This window comes from Phaethon aethereus (assembly GCF_964289735.1).
Source record: "Phaethon aethereus genome assembly, chromosome: Z".
Taxonomy (NCBI): domain Eukaryota; kingdom Metazoa; phylum Chordata; class Aves; order Phaethontiformes; family Phaethontidae; genus Phaethon; species Phaethon aethereus.
This window is the reverse complement of record NC_138577.1, coordinates 82,448,366-82,469,458: the sequence shown is the minus strand read 5'-3', so window position 1 is coordinate 82,469,458 and position 21,093 is coordinate 82,448,366. Positions and strand designations below refer to the sequence as shown.

The 21,093-nt window shown below is 43.3% G+C and overlaps 1 protein-coding gene across 27 annotated transcripts in view; it reads left to right on the top strand.

The window, feature by feature from the left end:
- Window positions 1-4,654: 4,654 nt before the first annotated feature.
- Window positions 4,655-21,093, top strand: part of SSBP2 (single stranded DNA binding protein 2) — a gene marked incomplete at both ends in the record, with an annotated part of 187,660 nt that continues 171,221 nt past the window's right edge. For all 27 annotated transcript variants that reach the window (XM_082013176.1, XM_082013174.1, XM_082013165.1 and 24 more), the window contains one exon: window positions 4,655-4,713. In XM_082013176.1, coding sequence (XP_081869302.1) covers window positions 4,655-4,713 — 59 coding nt within the window. The remainder of the gene's footprint in view (window positions 4,714-21,093) is intronic.

Here is a 21,093-nt window from a genome sequence, read left to right as displayed (position 1 = left end):
TCAGGTTAAAAGGGATCCATAAGGATCATCCCTCCCTACCACTGAGCTATAATTACTTTTATTTCCTCCCAGCTGGAAAAGAGGGACAAATAAATCTTCTGTTTTGCACTTGTAACCCATGCATTCCTCTACCTCATTCTCCAATAAAGATTTAGGGCTAATCTCACTCACCTGAGCAATTCTTAGCCATCTGTATGGCACGAGAATGAAAGTCTGCAGAATGAGGTTCACAGTTAGAAACTCCATAGAAAGGTTAAACATCCTACAGAAAGAAGAAGGGCTCTTCAGACAGGCTTCAAAGCTGCCTTGGTCACGTATCTGTTGAAAAAGACCAAACAAAAGCATGTCTTTCCCATGATATCTTGTCCAAAAAATCTTTCCAGCTACACAGCGGTGACTACATATAACTAGAATTAAAATAAGGGAATACTACATACTGACTTAATTTCCTGAATAGCCCTTTGTTAAGAGCTGTGTGAAACCTGCCACTTAGATTAATTGATTATTTTGAAAACCAACAGAATGGGCAGAACTATATAGTAATTGTATATATTACTGTAAGTTTATGAGGATAATCATGATTCTGTAATATAAGTTACATTAAGTAAGTCTTACAGAGCCACACAAGTAATGTTTCATTGCAGACATTCTTGACGTTAAACCATAATGTAACTAGCTGCAGTAAGAGAGATGGAAAAAAAACCCACCACCCAGTTTGTAGCTATCCTATATCTCAGACAGGGTGATATAACATAACATATGTTTTAAAATGATAAAGACTTCCAAGAATAAGAGGCAGTTTCCAGAAAAATATTCCTACACGCCCAAACAAAAGCAAAATCCTGTAATAATTGAATAATTGCAGCTTTCTGTATCCAAGAAGTAATAAAAAAAAAAATCCAGCCCAAACCAGCTCTTTTCAGTGGCTTAGCTGGTCAACACTCTTACACACAAAGCCCAGTGCTCTTCCCTAAAACCTAAGAATTAATCAGCATTATGTAAGAGATTTTTATAACACTCTAAAAATACATTGTGAATTCTTTTCCAGTGTTGGACTGAGAAGCTTTAAAGTAGTGCCACCCCTTCATCCCCCTTTTTAACAAACACTGTATCTTCATTCCTGATACTGGAAACTCAAATTTGTCTCAGTATTTGTGCCTCAAATCTCATTAATTACAGTATCAGCCTCATGAGATACAACTGCTGCTGCTAAGAGCAGTGTTTGTGCTCAAAATGACTGGAGCAAGGGCACAGATACAGAGATATTATACGTGTATAAACACTTTGAGAAGGAATAAATGACACATAAAACTTCATAAGACTATTTAGGTGTTTTCATGTTAATTTACCTGCTTGCTAATAAAACTTTTGTATCCACGTGATAACGTTTTTTTGGTGTGGTGCTGACAAATAATACACCATGATAGCATTCCTGCAAAGGCAGTTGTAACATTAGCCTGGCAAATCAAGCAGGGTCCTATTCCTTTTTGTGCTCTATTTTTCATATGCATAATAAATACATACTAGCACTGTTTCTGTATTCTCCACTGAAGGATCTCTAAGCGAAATTACAAAGTCATCACCTGAATGTTAATGGTAGCCGGGGAACCAGACCTGTAAAGAGAAGGAGTTTTAATATCATTACTGGGGACAGACCCATTCTGCTCATGTCCGAGCATCCATCCCTGCCCTCCCAAAGTTCACTCCACTCTGCCCTAAATCACAATTTGATCTATGAACATGCAGGGCATTTGCAGTCTTTCAGACCAAAATAAATCACAAGAATGCAAATGAATTACATGAAAAACAGGAACAAAGCATTTTCAGCTGTGAAAATCTTGTCATGGAATGCATATCCAAGGACATTACAGCAATAGCATCCTTGCATTTTTAGGAAAGCACCTCAACATTGTCCTTTTCCAGAACAAAACTTTTGCCCATACAAGGCTGACACAACACTGTCATAGCCATCTTCTCAAAACAACCCCCCCCCCATCAAACCACAAACAAATCAATCAAATCTGTTGAGGCAAACAAAACAAGAGATTTCATGGGGGGTGGGGAAAGAAGATGCAAAGAGGACTGCCTTGCCCAGGAATGGTCTCACCGCTGTGACCGGTTTCTTGTGAAAGCCGTGCCGACACGGTGGCTGATGGGTGGCAGTATGGAGTTTTGAACTGGAGGCAGCCAACATCTCTGACGGGATGATGGCGGCTGCTCCACAAGGGCAAGCAAATATTTAGAGGACAATTGTACTCTTATATTACGATGATCCTGTACCAAAGCAAGTGTCAACCATCCTTTGTGCATTTGCCCAAGGATTTCCATGCTCACCCCTTCCCTCAGCAACTCTTTATTTTTTTGTATTTTACCCACAACCCAAGTCCTTCTTTGTTCTCTGTCCCGATTCTTTCCCCGCCTTTCTTTCTTTGTACCATTTTCTGCTACTTGTATTCACACTGAATGCAGTCACAGGGCTAGCCTCCACCTGAACTCCATCGTGCAAGACACTTAAGCACTATTCCCTAGGAATGAGGGCAAAATACATCCCTTTGGTTCATGCTTCATTAATGTGCCCTTCTCAGATTCTCTCCCTGGTCTTTCCCCCTGTTATCACCCAAATTCACTGTGCCTTGTTCTTGTACTTCTTTCCGGCTTTTTGTTCTCACCCATGGTCATTTTCGCCTCCTTCATTTCCTCTCAGCTTCTCCCACCCTTCCATTCACTCCTTCCTCCTGCCATTTCCCACTTAACTCTCTTCTCCCACCATAAGCCACTGGCGCCAGCTTGCTCCTCATTCTTCCTTGGGTGTCACTGGCGTAATGTGGACATAAGCGTGAGCCTTGGTCCTGCCATGATGTGGAGGCCAGGGTGACTGCTGCCAGTGGGCTGTATGGAAAGAAGAATATACTTTTTTCACTAGACCCACTCCATCCACTCTCTCCCACTGACCTGTTAATACAAAAAAATATAGCTGGTCAAAAGCCCGAGACAGACAGGCAACTTTGGAGCAAAATGGCTTTTGTTGTGGTATGCTTTAATCCGAGGAACTGTTGCTGCGAGTTGCAAAAGCGCACGCCCCGCACAACCTGCGCCGCAGTAGGGAGCTGCCGATGCGCAGCGATGAGCACCGCGGACTCTTCAGTGCCTCGCTCCTTCCTCTTGTCGCTGCTACGTGGTCGCTAATTTGTTCCAGTCGCTCGTTAATACTCTTTTAATCCCCCCCCCAACAATTTCACCTCGCCAACCGTTTCTGCCACTCCAGCAGATGAAAATCCTGAGGATTTTTTTTTTCCCCTTGCAGCTCCAACAATGATAAACAGATGCTGGTGGTTTGTGCCTCATACAACCCGAATTTTGTTGTACAAACACAACCGTGCCTCGAATCTTGCATGGCGCTCGTCGTGGGTGACATTTGCCTGCCAACGCATGGGGTAGATGGGTGTATTTACAACCTGGCCTGGCCAAAAAAGCGTGCCGAGAGCTTGACATTAAACACTCAACACCGCCTTGGCTTACCCACGTGAGTAGGTTCACAGGGTTGGTTGTAGGTTTGTAAAGGTAAGAGGGTATCAACATCTGCAAAATTTAGGATTGTACTTTAGCAGCAAGGGCAAAAAAAAAAAAAAAAATCCAGAGGCCAGGGTACTTCAAAAAACCCAAGTAAGAAATGGTCCCAGTGGTTGCACTCTTCCTATCGTCTCTCCGGAGCATGCAATTATTTGCGGTGTACCTTTAAAAAAAATCACAGCATCTCCCCGAATTTTCTTTGGCCGTTTTTTTTGGTAAAGCTCTCCTAGGACACGCGGTTGTGGGTCAGGAAGCGCTTCCTCCCAGCCCCCCGTGGCTGCTCTCGGCTGCGGCCCACGAGGGCCCAAGCCATCCTTCGGCTCCCAGAGCGCGGACACGGCCCTGCCCGGCAGCCCCCTCCCCTCGTGGGCCGGCCCACCCGTGGCAGGGCAGGCTCCCTCGGCCCATCCGAGCCCTTCCGGGGGCGGGGGGGGGCGCTTGGCCTTCGGCGCTGAGGAACCGGGGGCGCCGGGCGGGTCGCTGACGGTCGGGGGCGTGAGGGGGGGTTCCCCGTGGGTGCGGGCCGGGCGAGTGGCTCTGAGGGGCACGCGGCCCCCAGGAAGCACGAGCTAGGGAGCGGGGCGCGGGCCCTGAGGTCACTCGAGGCTGGCGGCAGCCGAGGAGGGAGCTGCGGCGCGGACAGCCGAGGGGAGCGGGCTGGAGGGCAGGGAAGGGGCAGGGGAGGCCGCGGGATGGCCGGCGGCCGCGCCGGCTGCCGAGCAGAATCCGGTCCGGAGTTTGCCGCTCGCCGCCGCGCTCCCCCTCGCTGGCGGCGGGCGGGTGGCGGGCGCTGGGAACAGCCGGTTGTTTAAAATCCTTCTAGAACCGTTTCTAATTCCCCCTTGCGCCGGGGAGGGCAGCGCGCGAGCGAGGGGGGGGAGGGGGAGGAGCCGAGGGGGCGGGGGGGGGAGGAGGGAGCAGCCCGTCCGGGTCTCCGCCTGTCGATCACCGCGCCGTGGGCGTGGCCGGCCAGCCAGCCGGCCAATGGAGTGTGTGTGTGGCGGCGTCTCCATGGTGACGGGGCTGTTCCCGGGGAGGCTGTGATGGGTTGACAGGTGCGTGACAGTCGGAGCTCTCTGCAGGCATGTACGGCAAAGGCAAGAGCAACAGCAGCGTCCCGTCCGACAGCCAGGCCAGGGAGAAGTGAGTACAGTCCGCCGGGCCGCGCGGCCCGACCGCGCCTTACGCGGGCGCCCGCCCTGTGCGCAAAGTAACTTTCCTGCCGGCGGGCGGTGCGGATCGGGCGCGGCGGGAGGCCGGACGGCCGGTCGGACGTACCGAGGGGGCCCGGCGCCGCCCGGGCCGGCGTGAGGGGGCAGGCGGCCGACGCCGCGGTGCTCGGGCGGGCGGGGACGCGGAGGGGGGTCCCCATAGCGGGACAGCGGCGCTCGGGCGAGGGGGGCCGCCGCCGGCGCCCCGCTACCAGCCGGGGCCGCTCCTCGGCGGGGCGGGCGGCCGAGCGGCGCCGGGCCCCCCCGCCGCCTCGCCGGCCCCGGGGGCCTCCGCGGGGCCCGACGGCGCAAGGTGCCGGGACAGCTCGGGCAACAAAGAGCCCGGCGCGGGGCGGGGCGCGGGGCCGTCTCCCGCCGCTTCCCAACTCGCCGCCTCGCAACTTTTCCCCGGGACCGCGCAGCCCGGCGGCCCTGGCCCCGCGGCGCATTGTTCCCGGGGCGGGGGGCGCGCCCGGCCCCCGCCCAGCAGCGGTGTTGCCGGGCTCGGCAGCCCCCCCCCTTTTTTGGGGGTGGTGGTTATTTTTTGAGGGGTGCCGATGCGCGGCGGGGCTCCCCCGCATCCCCCTCCCCCGGCCGGAATCGGGCTGGTGCCGAAACAGCCTGCCAAAACTACTTAAAAAAATTTTTTTTTCCTTCTCCCTGAAAAAAAGCGAATAAAATCTCCAGCTAAACCGCGTGAGGGCTCTTTTATTTCTCCTCCCTCCCCGCGTAAACCCGCGGCTCGTGGGAGCGGGCAGACACGGAGGGTGCCCGCGGGAAGCGGCGCGGAGCCGGCCCCCGCGCGGGTGGCCAGCGGGGTGGCAAGCGGCCCCGCCGGGCTGGGGCTGCCTCCCCGCCCGGGCCTTGCGCCGCGGTTGTAGGGCAGGCGGGAAAGAATTGGGGAGGAATAGGGAGTTTTTGGAAAGGCTGGCATCTCTGTGAGTTGTGCGTGGCGGCAGCGGCCGGGGAGCGCAGGGGAGCGCGGGGGAGGGGGGCCCCGTGTGTGAGGAGGAGGAGGGAGCGAGCCGGGGAAGGTCGGGGTGAGGTTGCCGGGGGCGGCGGAGGTGGCGACCTCCGGCCGGGAGCCAGGTTCGCACCTACCCCCTGCACAGACCGCCCTGCTCCAGCGCTGCACCCAGCAGCGGGCTCCGTACTCCGGGCACGGCTGATGAGTTTCCCTTCAGGCAGCTTGTCTTGAACCTTCACCTAAAAGTTGGGTTTGTGTTGGGGTTTTTTGCTGTTGTTTTCTTTCTTTTTTTTTTTCCCTACAGTATTTTAGAGACTTCCTAATTCCAGAGACTGGCATGCATGCTTCATGCAGCAGGCCAGGCATCCCTGTTGCTACAGGAGAGAGAGAGATGCTAAGGGAAATTTAAAGTGTTGTTGTGTTTGGGAATTTCACACGTAACTTTGCAACGGAAAGGTAGAGGCAGACAGAGGCGGCACTGATGTGAAATGTTAATTGCTGGGATGGAGTCGAAGGCACAACTTGGGCTCTAAAATCTCAACAGCTAGTGGCACTTCTTACTCCCAGTGTTGGAATAATTAAAAAAAAATAAAATTGCTCAAGTGGTTAGTGGACGTGGTGTTTATTTGGTATAGCAAAATTAGACAATTAAACCATTTTCTTGTGCTACATAGCTGCTGGTGGTTGTCAATACACTTGGTAAGTTCCCGAAGGGCACAATGGGATGGCACAGTGGGACTAGATAAAACAAATCTAAAGGGCTGCTATTTGTTGGATCGGATGAAGATCGTGTTCTTTTAATTCTACTTTGCAAAAACTACGCAATACAAGCCGCACACGCAACTCTTCTGGTCCTAGGGCCGAAACTTTAAACTGTTTGTTTTTATTTTTTCCAGCAGTCTTCTTTAGTTGTACCTGATTTTTTGTCTGGATTCTTGCTGCCATAAAGCACATATTTCATGTGGTATGAAAATGCTTAATAATTTCCAGGGCAAGCCTTGCCAAACTGACCTACTGCCAAGTAGCAACTGCCCTCCTAAGTAAAGTTATGGGGGGCCTGCTAGATGGTGCTGTTTGATTTAAATACACTTTGTCTCCCACTCATTATAACTAACAGCTGGAAATGTGAATTCCTCATGTATAGATTATTTTATGCAAAACACTGAAATGGATTGTTCTTAAATCATGGACTTTGCAGATCAGTAACTTCTTGGTAGTATCTACTTAAAGATAAATACAACCAGGAATTTAGAAACACCCTTTTCCTCTCATCTTCCATCCCCCCTCAACCTTCCTTTCCTTTAATTAAAAAAAAAAAAAAAAAAAAGAAAAACCCTAAAGACTTGGTTTATGGCTGTGGAATGCCACTATACAGTCTACATTCCAGATTTTTTTTGTATTGCATCTTTTCAAGTTTCTTCTTAGTAGATCAGATCATGTCATTGCCATTTTCATATGCTTTCTTCCCGACGTTCAAAAAGCTGTGATTACACGTTCTTCCTCTCTTTCTTATGATACTGTTTTACAGCCATGCAATGCTCTCCCAAGGTGATGCAGGAGTTCTTGTTCTGCTCAGGGAAGTTGACATAGAATTAAATATCTCTACAAAAATACAGCTCCAGCTTCTGCATGAGGTTGTGTTAATTTGAAAATTAACAGAGAAAATACATATGTTGGACTGATACATTAAATACTTAAGAAGAGTGGGATTATAATTATGTTTAATTTGAAAGTTTTTAGAACAGAACGTGTAACTTAACTCCGTTGTGTCTTCTCAAGGCTTTAAGTATCTAAAATTTGTAGCCAGTAATCCATCTCCATAAGTGTCTAAAATTTGTAGCTAGTAACCAATCTCCAAAATACACTTGTAATAATTAAGAAAAGAATTTTAAAAAACCCAAACAAAACACTACCTCAGGTTTGGACGGCCTAATTATATGGAACATATGAGAAATAGACATAGGATGTGACAGGACTAGGGTGTGAAAATAGTATTTATAAAGTGTGGAAAAGATGTATGTTTTTCAGATGCTGTTTGTAATCAAGGATGTGATATATTTTACAGACCAATCCAGTGCCAAATACGTTTGTAGCATGGTATCTCGCTATATGCTGCCTTTAATATTTAAGTGCTTTGAGGTTATGTAATTTCTATAAAAATGAACAAGTTTTGCAAGTCATTTATAGTAGCCCTTGGCAAATTTTCAGTTCCAAAGATGGCATTTGTTTTATGGTCTCTCTCTTTGTCCCTTCTGGCTGACCTTTGAGGTAAATTATCTGCATTATGTAGCCTAACACCACATGTGAAGTGTGGATAGATGAATTTGGGAAAAATAATACCTAATTTTATGCCAGAGAGGTACAGTACAGCACAGCTAGGTAAAACAGTAAAAATGAAGGTATACAACACCTGTGAGGCATGAAGAAGATGAAGACAGAAGAATCACAAGTGGTGCTGTGCCCTTTCCTCCCATTCTGGAACAGCTGTGACTTAATTCTGGGTTCAGGCCATCCTTATTGCATAAAAGACGGGAAAGTTGTATTAAACAGTAGCTCTTCCACCACTCGTGCTGTGCCCGGAGCCAAATAATGATCTTTTACATTGTAAAAGGAAAAACACTAAAGTTTTTTTTCGTAGCATTCTCTTCTGTTATCTCTTCATAGCAAATGTATCTTTTTTGGTTATTTTTCTTATTCTTTAAAATTGCATTAATTGAGATCAGAAGCTTGGACCTGCTGACATGTCATTGAATGGTGAAACTCTGTAAACTTTTAATGTTGGAGAAAGAAGGACCAGACTATACAAATGCAGCTTTTCAAACAGGACTTTTATATGCATTTGCAAATGGAACTCTCTATCTATATATAAACAATATTTTAAGTTAGAAAATATATGTTGGAAACAGTCAGAAAGAACATATGTCACAAGGAATAGTAAATTCTGAAGGGATTATGTGTTTTGTGTTCAGTTGTCTGAACCTTTCAGTGGTCTTCTGAAGTAGTCTTTTTCCCAAGATGCCCTTACCTTGTGTCTCAGCAGACGTGCAAATTTTGTTTAAAAACGAACAGGGTGACTGCAGACTGCCATTTACTTTGATACAAGTGATTAAAATAACAACAAAGAAGCAAACATTAGAGTCTGTTACTGACTGATTTTTCAGCTTGGTGTGGGAGAGGACATAGGGAAAATGAGAACGCTTGATTGCTGCTATGGTGGTATTCTTGCTCTGTTTTTTTGCATGACCCTAGTTGTAAATGTGACCTAAATTTGGTCTTGGCCAGTGGTCAGATGGAGGAAGATGGGCGTTTTTCTTTTCCATTTTGCTGCTGCTTTGAAGAAGAAAGATGTCTTCTGTGTTGTTTCTTCTCAAGTCTGTTTTGGGTGGTTGGCTGTTTGGATGGACAGCTGCTTTATATGAGTGGTGGGTGCCTGTCTGGGTGGATCTCTCTTCCCAAGCTGGAAGGTGGAGAAAAATTTACACAACTTCTGTCATTGTGTTGTTGATGCCAGTAGGGTTCTCTGTAAGTAGAGAAAAACTCACCAATGCTTTCCTCATTTGATTCTGCTGCTGTTTAGGAAAACTGAGATTTCTGAGGTCTTTTGAGGATTTGTGGGTTTCTAGAGATTTGATTGTTTGTTTGTTTGGATTTTTTGTTTGTTTGGTTTTATGTTTGTTGTTTTTTGTTATTTTTTTGTTTGTGTTTTTTGTTTGGATTTTTGGGGTGGTTGTTTGGATTTGTTGGGTTTTTTTGTTTGGGTTTTTTTTTTTAAATTTGGAAGGGCAGCATTGTATGAATTTACATAGGTAGGTTACCTTTTTTCACTGTAATGTTTGTAAGCGACATAAAACTACAGGTTAAAATTAATTGGCTTCAGTGATAAATTTGCTGCTCATCCCTGGGAAATGGTGAGCTAGTTTTTCAAGTTCCAGGTGGTGAAAAATCTATTGATCTCTATCTTTTTTTTTTTTTTCCTTTGAAAACAACATTGGTAGTTTAATCCAGCCTGTTTTACAAAATTTAGGTTTGACGTTTGTACACCAATTTCATCCATCAGGTCTAACTTGTAGAAGTTGCAGGTGTACTGCTCTGTGAGTCTATGAACATAACACTTCTTGCCATTTTAGAAGAATATACTTTTTAGTAAGGAAGAGCACAGAAGGGAAAGTTCTGGAAATAGTAACTATTTATCAGTATTTATTGTTGGTCACAGTGTTTCAGGTACTCTCTTACACTGCACAGGTATCTTGCACAGCATGTGAAGGTGTTCCAGATAATGTATATGCTGCAATTCAGACCATTAAGAATAACCGCTTTTGAGGCAGAGATTTATCTATATAGGTGTGGTGGACCAATTAAACAAAACTTCAGTATAGCAGCACCCTGAAATACACACCCAGCTTTTTAGTGTACTGCTTACAGCAGGGATATTTGTTTCCATACAGTTAACCACCTACAAGTACTTTACCGGGCTGGCAAGAACCAAGGAAAAAAAAAAGCTTCTGCGTTGCTTCCTCTACCTAACTGGTCTGCTTGCAGAAGCTTTGGAGTTTTTTTCCCTGTGCTTTTTTTTGGTGGTGAGCAATATGAGGTGCCTGATTGCAGTTTACATGGGCTCTGAGAGCTGAGCAAACTTCCACTACTGAAGAGCAAGGACTTCTGGAGCCCGCTCAGACTCACTGGGTGCAGGAGATGCACTCTTGACTACAGTGAGCATGATTCAGGCTTGGCTAAGACATAATTAAATCTTGCTGGAGGAGACAGTAGTTAACAGAAACCGGTAGATATTAATAATTCATTTTACTTAAATTATAGACATATGATAATGTCACAAATGCTAAGGTAGCCAAACAAGATTTTCATAACTTTGCCAAACTTTCAGTGTTCAGGTGAAATAATTATTACAGCATATATAAGCCTTGTGCTGATTTATTTAATTTCTTCATGTATAAAAGTTCAGTTGAAATGTTTTGGTTCATTTTGAAAATCAGGCAAAACGAAAAAAAAGTGTTTTCCAGTGTTTTAAAAGTTCTCACAACTTTTACTGTGGAAGACCAATAGTACCCGTCTCCTTCGAAATGCTTGAAATTGAGTTGAAAAAGGATGAGGGGTTCTATTCCAGGGATGTGTCTTTTCCATTTGCATGACAAAGCATCTGAATTTAGCCAGGATACAAGCCTTTTCAAAAAGATCAGTTTGCTTATGCTTAGGGCTTACTGACTGTAATCACTGAATATTTCATCTTTGCTGGGAGGGCAGCAGATACAGGGATCAGAGGGGCAGCTTGGGGAGAAAAAATGGGACTGGACACCGGTGGGAAGGAGAGAGCAGTTGGAGCCTGCAGCTGTGGGGTGCTGGGGCGTAGAGATAATGGGGGCTGGCTCTTGAAGGAGTATGCAGAAAGCGGGGTGGAAATGGCCGATCTGGAGAGAAGAGAGAAAGAATTCCTCCCTAAGGGGACTGGCACTGGGATCAGAGATCTGGGTGGGCCTGGTGGATCTAGACAAGGAAAATAGACCTGGTGCAAAGCAGGGAGCAGAGCCAGGACAGCAGTGCCTTCAAGGAGACAGGTCAGTACGTGGAAGGTTTTTTTTAAGTGAGGAGGAACATACTGTCCCTCCAGGCACTAGAAAATGACTGTTCCTTTGCTGCCAGCAAGTACCTGTGAGACTGGGGGGTAAAATGTCTTACCTTCAAGGTAAAACCTACAAATACCTATGAAACACTGATTTGACTGAAATGGCAGAGAGGTGTGTGGTAGTCCTTAAACTTGTAGCTCAGATGAGATGTAAAGAGCTTTGGGAGGGAAGGATAGGATTTGCCATTCAAAAGCAGCTGGAATAGTGTGCGTGTCTAAGTGCAATGTCTGGGTGCTGTACTTGCATTCTCAATAATGTTCTCTTAACTTGGAAAATATGGATGTATACCAAGCGTTGTTCTTTCTTTGTCCTCATTTGTGTGTTCACTGATTTATTTTTTTCCTCTGGAAAAACTTACGTTTTTTATTGTGCAGAATAGAGCATTGTTTTCATAATGAGTAGCTATTTGATAATTTGCTATTTTGCTGTCATGCAGTATGTGCCTTATGGCTGACTTGCTGTTTCATAATACAGCTGTTCGTAGAGGAAGAGTATGTTGTTTCTCTGGTGCCCAGCACCACGGTGTCTTGAGTTCCACAAACCTTTAAAAATAAGCATCAAGCCACTCCTGCCTGCTTGCCAGTTTTTGAAATGGCAGTAAGGCGAAGAAAGGTGAAAAGCAAAAATATTTGCTGATTATTGAGTGCTCAATTTGAGCTGTGTAGCCCTGAATTTTTTTTGGAGCATCACATAAACCACTAGTGCATACGTACACCTGTGACCATCTCTTTTGCCACTGATTCTAAGGATGAGATGCCATTTTATCATGTTCCTCATCCAGAAGGTGAGGAAGAGAAAATGATTCATGCCCTGTGCAAAGTTTGTTTCAGCCAAGTGCCTGATGACACAAAGCCATCCTGTGGCATGGCATGCCTAGAGATGGAGGACCATTTCAGGTGATCTTAGAAGGACCCATCTGCAGCACGGTTCCCTCTGCCCCAGAGTCTGCCACCTCTCGTGCTACAGCACGCCGCTTCTGCTTTGGATGGACTGAGATTCAGGCCAGGGCAGGATGGAAACAAGCAGTCCCATGAGCTGTGGGACAACTGAAGCCTGATTTCCTGGACATCTGTCTTCTTGAGGTCATGCTGCGCTTTTTCCATGAAATCAAACAGCTGAAGCAATGTAGAAGTGTAATATTTTTTTGAGACTGCTGTCTCTTTTTTGGATATACTGGAAAATGAACTCAAAAGTTACCCAGGGTGGACAGTTGTGTACTTAGACACAGCATTGACCTTGCGAGCCAGCTTTCCTTAGGGAGGGAGACTACAAATACATCATTGTATGATTCAGGCTGGCCTTGTAATTGGGCAGAGCTGCTTCATGATGACGACTCCATGAACCCTCAGGGTGCAGAAAAGGGCAATATCCTGCACAACCTAGTGTGGTACTCTGTGAGTGCAGGTAATTAGCAACTGCTCAAAACTGATGCTTTAAGAGTCTTCTGCAAAAGCTTCTTTGGGCACCAGCAAAAACACAGGTAGATGATGTTTTTTCGCCTTGAATATGCAGCAGCTACAACTTCAAGGTTTCTCAGCTGTGTTGCTTGAGATTAGGGCCACTTGGTTCCTGCTTTGTTGGTGTACAACAGGCCAGAAAGGAGTGCTGGTACAGGTTGAGTCGAAGCTGAAGTTTCTTTTTCTGGTGTCTGTGTAGTTGAGCCACAGATCCCTAAGTCCAGATTGTTTAAGTACTGGTCAGGTAATGTGTAGCTGTTGTTTCAACTATGAAGAGAAAATCTTCCTCAGGTAAGCAACAAACGTGTTAATTCAGAAATCTTGATGAGCTCTGTGCATGCTTCTGTAGGCTTTAGGATATTGCTACCTTCAAGTCCCAGGAAGGTAACAGGTGAGAACATAAAATGTTCTGTTATAAAAATCTGAAAGGTGGCAGTAGTCAGGACCATAGTGTCCTTTTCCACTTCATTAAATATAAAAATACAAAATATAAATATAAAAATAAACTGAAAATTTTTGTGGTGGGTCATTTTTCCCCCTTCAAACCATCTGTGATTCTTGCCTATAGACTCATTTTTGTTTTTCTCTGTATTATTAGTAACTTGTCCAGATCAGAGCATAGAACTGAACAGAATGAAGTAATTACCTCTCTTTTGAGATAATATATACTGCTTGGGCTTTATATAGAAAGCATTGCTGCTAATACTCCCAAGAACACTTGCCTGTTTTTGTTGTTATTGGGTTTTGTTGGTTTTTGTTTGTTGTTGGGATTTTTTTTGTAATAATCCATTTTGCAGTCCACATGCCCTCCAGGTTCTTTTTACAATACTGCTGCCTAACCAATTATTCCCCATTTCATATTTGTGTATTTGATTTCTTATTCCTGAGCATAGCACTCTACATTTGTCTGTATTGAATTTTCTCTTATTAACTTTCCTTATTCTGTTCTTGTCCCCAAAAGGGCTTATAATCTTTCCCAACTCACCATGTACACTTTTGTGTTTCTACGTACAACTCACTAACAAAAGTCTTTTAATGGAATTGGCTTAGGATACCAAGAGCTTTATTGAAACATTCTTTCATTTGTAAAACATACTGATAATGATTCTTCCATTACTTTTTTCATGTGACTGTACACTGTTTTTTCATTTCATGAAATCTGTTTGCTCACACAGATGTCATGTGACAGGCTAAGAATCAAAATTCTTATATCTTAACTTTTAGTGAGCCATCTTAAGTTCCTCCTTATCCACTGCATAGTCTTCCTTCCAAGTGGACCAAACTAAGCTGACAGGTTCTTCTTGACAGATAATGTTGACTCTTTCTTATCTTTGTGTTCTGAAGGTGTTTATAATTTGCTTCTGGAATTGTTTTCTTTGCTTTTTTTGATAGTCAAGCTGATGTCTGCATGAAATTTCCTTTTTTTAATTTTTAAAAAATATTTTTTTTCTAGGTGCTATGGCATGCAAAGGTTTTTCTATTTCTTGGGTTTCGTTTTGTTTTCTATGATACCAGACTAATGTAATATGTGTAAACAGACCAAAATGTTGACTCCTACTCATCATATGACTGCTTGGACAGAGAATTTGGACAGCCATTTCTGCTTGCCGATATCTTGCTTGCTTTTCTGTGCAGTGGCAGAGCTTCATCTTATAGTGTGGTGTGAGTTTGTGGAGTTAGTTTAACCTGAAGAGCTAAGCAAGTTTAGATCTTATTTTTTGGTTTTGTTTTTCTCAGAAAGTGGCCAACCATCTAGTCTGTTGTATACCAACTTGATAAACATGTCACTGTCATACTCTCCTAAGTGCTTGCTTAGGACTGGCCCCCCGAAGCACTTCCTCTTCATTTTGCACCTCCTTTCCCTATGCCTGGAGCGACCTGAGCCTCTTGTGTACCAGTCTTTGGCTCTTCCAAACCCCAGCCGGCACGCAGCTTTGACATAAACATCTTGTGTTTAGGAAAGCCAGCTTCATGTGTGATAAAAGAGCCGAAATGTAAATGAATACAATTTATGTTCCCCATTTATTTTCTGTAGGCTTTTCAAAATCATTGCAGTCTTTCTTTGGACAAGTGTATTGGAGTTTTTGGGTTTTAGTCTTAAGCTGGACTCACCCCTGAAAGAACAGTGGTTGGTTAGATTTCCTTCTTCTAAGTGTATTGAGAGCACGCTTTTTTCCTGCCTTGTTTCCTGTGCAAATATCAGTTAGGAAATTACCAATTTGTCAGCATCACAAATGGTGATGGTAGGTACAATCACCTGATGGTAGGTACAATGTGTCAGCTGTGATTGTGGATTGTGAGGGTTGTCTAGCTCCTCAGTGCCACCTAGCATTGAATTCACAGGCTGCTTGATCCCATGTTTGTTAGGCTTTCCCGTCTGCCTTTGCGCTTGTGTTTTGGTGTGAACCTCAGTTGTTCACGTAGAAGTATTTAACTGGGAGCTGGCCATGATGTAACCAATACTTTTTGGTAAGTTTCTATGGGTCTAGTTGAATTACAGCACTTGATGTTCACTCCAAACTCTTGGCGTGGTTGATTAAGCCTACATTGCCAATGAAAGTGGTGGTTTGCTACTTACACTTAGCTAAGACTTCCTTTTCTTCCCTATCTTCCCATTCTTAAATAAAAGACTGCCTTTGAAAGAGGGAGTTTCAACCATGAAGAAGAAATTAACTTAAGAAGGTACTGATTACACAATGTCCTGTGTTTTCATATTAACTTTCATTTTATTTACAATGCCTCTGACTTTTGGAAGAGATTTCATCTTAAAACAAAAGCAAATCCCTTGAAGTTTTTCTAGAAAAAAGCCAGTGTTTTGAAAATACAGAAGCAATAAATTCTCAATAGTAATAAGTTATGAGTATATGTAAATTCCAGTGCATGCAATATTTTTTTCATATTGAAAATGTCTTGTTACTAGCAGATGCATTTTTATATTTATCTAATGAGTTTGGAAAGTTGATAAGAATGTTCCACTGTTGGGATTAAGTATTTTTCAGGTAGTTAGAGGAAGGCCAAATTCTATCTATGTTTTCTGTGGTAATCAAAGCTTATAAAAAAAGTGGCAGCATTAGTCTTAGAAACTGTTTTTGTAGGTTAAAAAAAATTACGGCAAAATAAGTGGCAACCCGAGGTAGCCTGGGTTGTCATGTTGGCCTTTCCCTGGGAAGGGCTGTGCTTTCTGAAGAAAATATTTGAGTGCAGAAATGGAACTATAATTCCTTAATAAATATGTTGTTCTTGACAGACTCAGGACAATATGGATCATGTGGCTGACAGGCTGTATGATTGTGTCATAAATATTCCCTGATTTATGAGGCTGGAAGTAAGGATGCCACCTGATGCTCCTACTACAGAAGTTGTGCTGTTTTCTCAGATCCTTGTAATTGCAATAGCAAGATTTGATAAACCAAAACGCCTTTGCTTTCTCTAGGCTAGAAGTTTTATTTACTGTTCTTCTCTTCCAACTAACCTTCAAAGAATGGGAGCCAGTCTTGGATGGCTCCAATTACTCCTGCTTAGTACAGCCTTTGAATTGAGATGGTCATGGTGAGTCGATAGATGCTATTTACATGGTTGTGAGTGTGGATGAGTTAATGAAATTTCATCAAGTGTTTCAGGAATAAGGAAGCTCCCTTGCCAAATCTGAAACTGCCTGAAAAGTGAAGGTTGTGAAGGTTAGGATTCCCATTAGTCTCCTGAACTGTTCAGGTCCTTTAATTTTTTATTATTAAAACCTCCTAAATTGGTGTGTATTGTTTAATCCACCTTGAAATGTGAATTGTAAGTCAGAGGCCTTCGAGTAATACAGTGCAAAGTTGTCTGAATTTACTGCATCTTCTGTAAGTGCTTCCTAAACTTTGGTAAACTGCTGCTCAGTAGCTTGTTCCAGCAGTCAGTCATCTTTGGTAATGGGCAGCAGAACTGCTGGTGCCTCCTGCCACCACGCTGGTAGAGGATGTGCTCGCTTCTGCAAGCCAAAAAGACTTCTGTGATGATGCCAGTGGTAGTAAAATATTTACAGAGTATTATGCCTGGAGTATAATACTCTAATTTAAAGTTTTAAAAACTTAAAAGACATTTGTCCTGGTCTGAAGAATTAAGTTTGTTTTTCGTGTGTTTCTAAGCATTGCTGTAAAATACGATAAATGAAAGTTGATTTTCTGGGTTGGAATAGGAAAAATACATGATCAACAAATAAACACCTAAAGCTTGCACACAGTACAGTACGTAAAAAAAATACAAAGCTAAAAAACATACTGTTATTCAAAACATCTTTTTCATTCACTCTTTATAGGTTTCCAACTACAGCAGAGGAGCTCTCTGGTATAGTATATTGTTACAGAGAAGAGCTTTGCTTCCACTTAAGTTGTGTACTTAAGTGAGCACGCTCTTCTGTTCAGCACAAACGTTGGAAATTCTCACTGATTCAGGATACAAGTGCAAAACTAACCGAGGAAGATGAAGGGAAACCTAACCTATGACAGTGTCATATATGCCTCAGGCTTTCTGACATCTTATTTGGAAGCATTCCAACAGGGCTGTAAAGGGAAACAAGGAACTAGATTAAAGACACAAATGGTGTAATTTGGAGAAGTAGTTGCTGAGTATTGTGGAAACTTCACACAGCTTCAAAATGGAAACGTTTTCATATTCTTTTTGTCTTTGTGATTCAGTTACAGATTTCAGCTAAACTGAAAGCCAGTTCTGTGACAGTTACTTTTCAGCATGCCTGTGACTTTCTTGGAATTTCTGGTTTTCCAGTCCAATAGCATATTTAAAAGAATTAGTATAACTGAAGAAAGATGACCATTACATTCTCCCCGTCTGAAACTGAGTGTACTAATTTTCCTTATAGTATTGTGTGTGTTTGTGTGTGTATGTGTGTATGTATACATAGGTCTGTGTATATATATATTCAAGCTTGGAAGGCAGGGTTAATATCTTTGTCCTTAGAATAGGCAACTGGACATTACCTGCATGTATGTGATTCACATAAGCAGGCTGATTAAAAACAACAAAAACCAACAAACGATTTTGATTCAAATACAGAATAAAATTAGAAGAAGCATTTTCAGAGTTAATAGACTAACTGCACGCTTGATCCACTTCCAAGCTTTTTCAGTGTCACCCTTATGCTCTTGTCATGTCTCTTGATATGGAACCATGAAATTTATTGTGTCCTACCTATGGCCTGTATATGGTCTGTTGTGTAATAACTGCAAGTACCTCACCAAGGCTGACTTTATATTCAACACCCGTTATTTACTTCTCTTTGGGAGCAATGACAAGAGTACCCAACAACCAGACCTCTTAAAGCAAAGTATTTGTTTAGAACAATGTGAATGAAAGCATCTGGAAACAGCAAAAGCTGTCTATATATGTCATTTTTTTTCTGCCTAGGAAAGTAAAAATCTGCTAATGCTTATCTAATAAAAAAAGCTTCTGATTCCTCCAAAAAGCATCCATTGCTCTGTCTCCCTGGGTAGCACCCCAGCAATTGACACAAGCTTATCCAAAAAAGTTAAGAGTTTTTAATTCCTTTTTGGCAGCCCAAATGACCTGAAGACGCTTTTGTGCCCCAAAGATTTATCCTTTTTTCGTTGCCTTTCGTTGTCTGTTTGTTTGTTTTTTCCCAGTTCTATTGATTTGGTATAGGGAATGATGGCACGTACAGTTTTTGCCTCACAGTGTACCATGGCTGGAGTCCAGCGCAGCACGTTCTGTTAGCAGGAGAACCTCACAGTCTGATTCCCTGGTTTGAGGAAATATGAAAGCAACATGAAAACAGGGTGAAGTACGTGGGGCTGTTCTGTTTTCTCACTTGATGGTCCTCTCCTAGCTGGTTCCTAGGCATGTGCATTGCAAAAGTGATGTGTTTGCTTGTTGACAATTAACCTTACTACGGTTGTTTGTGAAAGGCATGTTATATAATGTAGCGTACTGAGCATGGTAGGACTATGTCAAATAGGTAGAGAACTTGTGCTTTGAGAAAGATGAGGTTAATGTATCGGATACAGGGCACTGGGTAATGTGAATGGGGTGAGACTTGTGCTCTTCATCTAGCAGCAGATACTTTAGCTAAACATAAACATTTGAAGAGGACAGGCCAGATGTTCCACTTTTTTAAAGAATACATACACGATCTTAAGTAGTAAGGTTGTGTTTGAATCCTCCTTGCTCCACAGCCTTATGGATGTAAGGATGATAAGAGAAAAAAGTTGTATATTCTACACATACCTATGATGTGCCTGGCTACTCAGAGGTGCTCCTTGGACCAGGCTTCCCATCTCCTTTTCCTTCAACCCACTGTTCAGCATAGGAAGCCTCCCAGCATCTCTCTGTGTTTTTTTTCATCCAATTTGTAAAAGTCAGGAGTTAGTTCTATAAATTGGTAGAAAAGATGATAACATTCAGTGATGTGATTTAACCCGTGAGTTACACTGTGACATTCCTTCAGGCAAGATGTTGAGGTGTCCCTACATAGTAGTCATTCCTTTATATTCAAAGTGTCAAACTCAGTGAACTGTCATTTTCCAGCCCACAGATGCCCTGCCTTTTAATATGCTGTATTTGTAATTTAGAGTCCAAGAACGTCACTATGTGAAGTGGCTGATGTATGAGTATTTCCTAGTGGCAGAATTGTCTTTTTTTTTTTAAATGTCAGACAGTTTGTAACATAAAGTAAATTTCAGCTATCTCTTGGGCATTCATGTAAGTGATGTTCAACTACAGTGTCTGCTGGAGGTCAGCAGACTTGTACTGGTATTCTCTTTCTTTTCTGAATTTCTATTTCTCCAAGTCAGTGGAGATGTTAGTGTACATAAGCATCCCACCCTTCCCTCAGACACTGTGTTGAAGGAGGTGCTTGAGATGGTTCTAAAAAATCCAAACCCTTTTGTGTGTCTCTGGAGTAGCATGACTCAATGTGATGGGCAAGTTTCAATTATGTGGTTACAAAATGGTAAGACTGTGTGATATGCTTTAGCAAGATCATTTCTCTTTATGCAGTTCCTCCGGTGTCTTAAGAATTTTCCATCCAAAATGAAGTAATGTGATGCTATTTTAGATTATTTGCTGGTTTAGTTATCCTAAAATGTCATAGTTGCTGTGTTTCTTCCATAGCAGACATGAGCCCATTCTTCTGGCCTTCTTGACTCTTTGAACGTGGAAGGCTGTTAAATATAGGTGGATTGTGCTTGCTTTTCAATACCTTGCCTGCTCACAAAAATGGAACAACTGAATGATGTGCATGTGTCTACCTGGCTCATCTAGTTCTGGATGTGCTCACTTGACTACATCACCTGAAGTTTGAAAAAGAAGTAAGAATTAAAGAGTACAGCCTGGGTCTGGAAATCTTTTTGGCTAAGAGGTTCATTTAAAATATCTATAGCTTTCAGTTTGTGCTGTACGTGTTAGCAGTCTTCTGGAGGAGCATCCCATGTGAGGGGAAGAGTTAACCTCGGAGAAGGCTCCGGGAGCAATCATTTACTCATTTACTGGCTTGGTCATTTACCTTTCTCTGAAGACCTTCAAGTGCCACAGGTCATCCTTCAGGGCAGGAATACTGTGTGTGTTACAAAACCGTTGTGGTAACCATTTCAGATCGGCTCTGGAGGCAGGAACTGTGTAGTGCAGCGCGTGGGGAATGGCTGTTCTCCCCGCAGCAGGACTCCACGGTTGGTTTTGCGGTTGGTTTTGCGTTGCCATTCCCTCTCCCCATCCTCCTTCCAGTGCATACTGTATGTTGATAGGGGTGAGTCACCTCTTTTATTATGTTTTGAATACTTTCCTTCCAAATGTAGTTTATTTTCTGCAGGGAAGGGAAAGAATTTATGCTGCTCTGGTTCCTTATTTTTATCAGAGCTCTGCTAACAACTTCCAGCTGAGGGAGTTTTTGGTATTTTTAGCCTGAGATATTTAGCTATTTGAGCCTCTTCGCATGTTTTCCCTGATATATATTAACTCGGGGGGGAAATGGTTCTTGTCAGTTAATATATTCATGACTGTGCTTGCCAGATTGCCTGTGCTTATTCCCAGGAATCTGAACACTTCAGAACTGGGGGGGAAGTTTGGGTCCTGGTCTGAAGTATTTGAATCAGCCTCGTTACTCCATTCTGTGACTGATGCTGCTGTAGCTATGTTCTCACTGAATCTTCCTCTTTATTTCAAAAGGTGGCGTTCAGTGTTAAAAAAATTATGTAATTTATATTCTCTTAAAAACACTCAGAAGTAAATAAGCTAAAAAG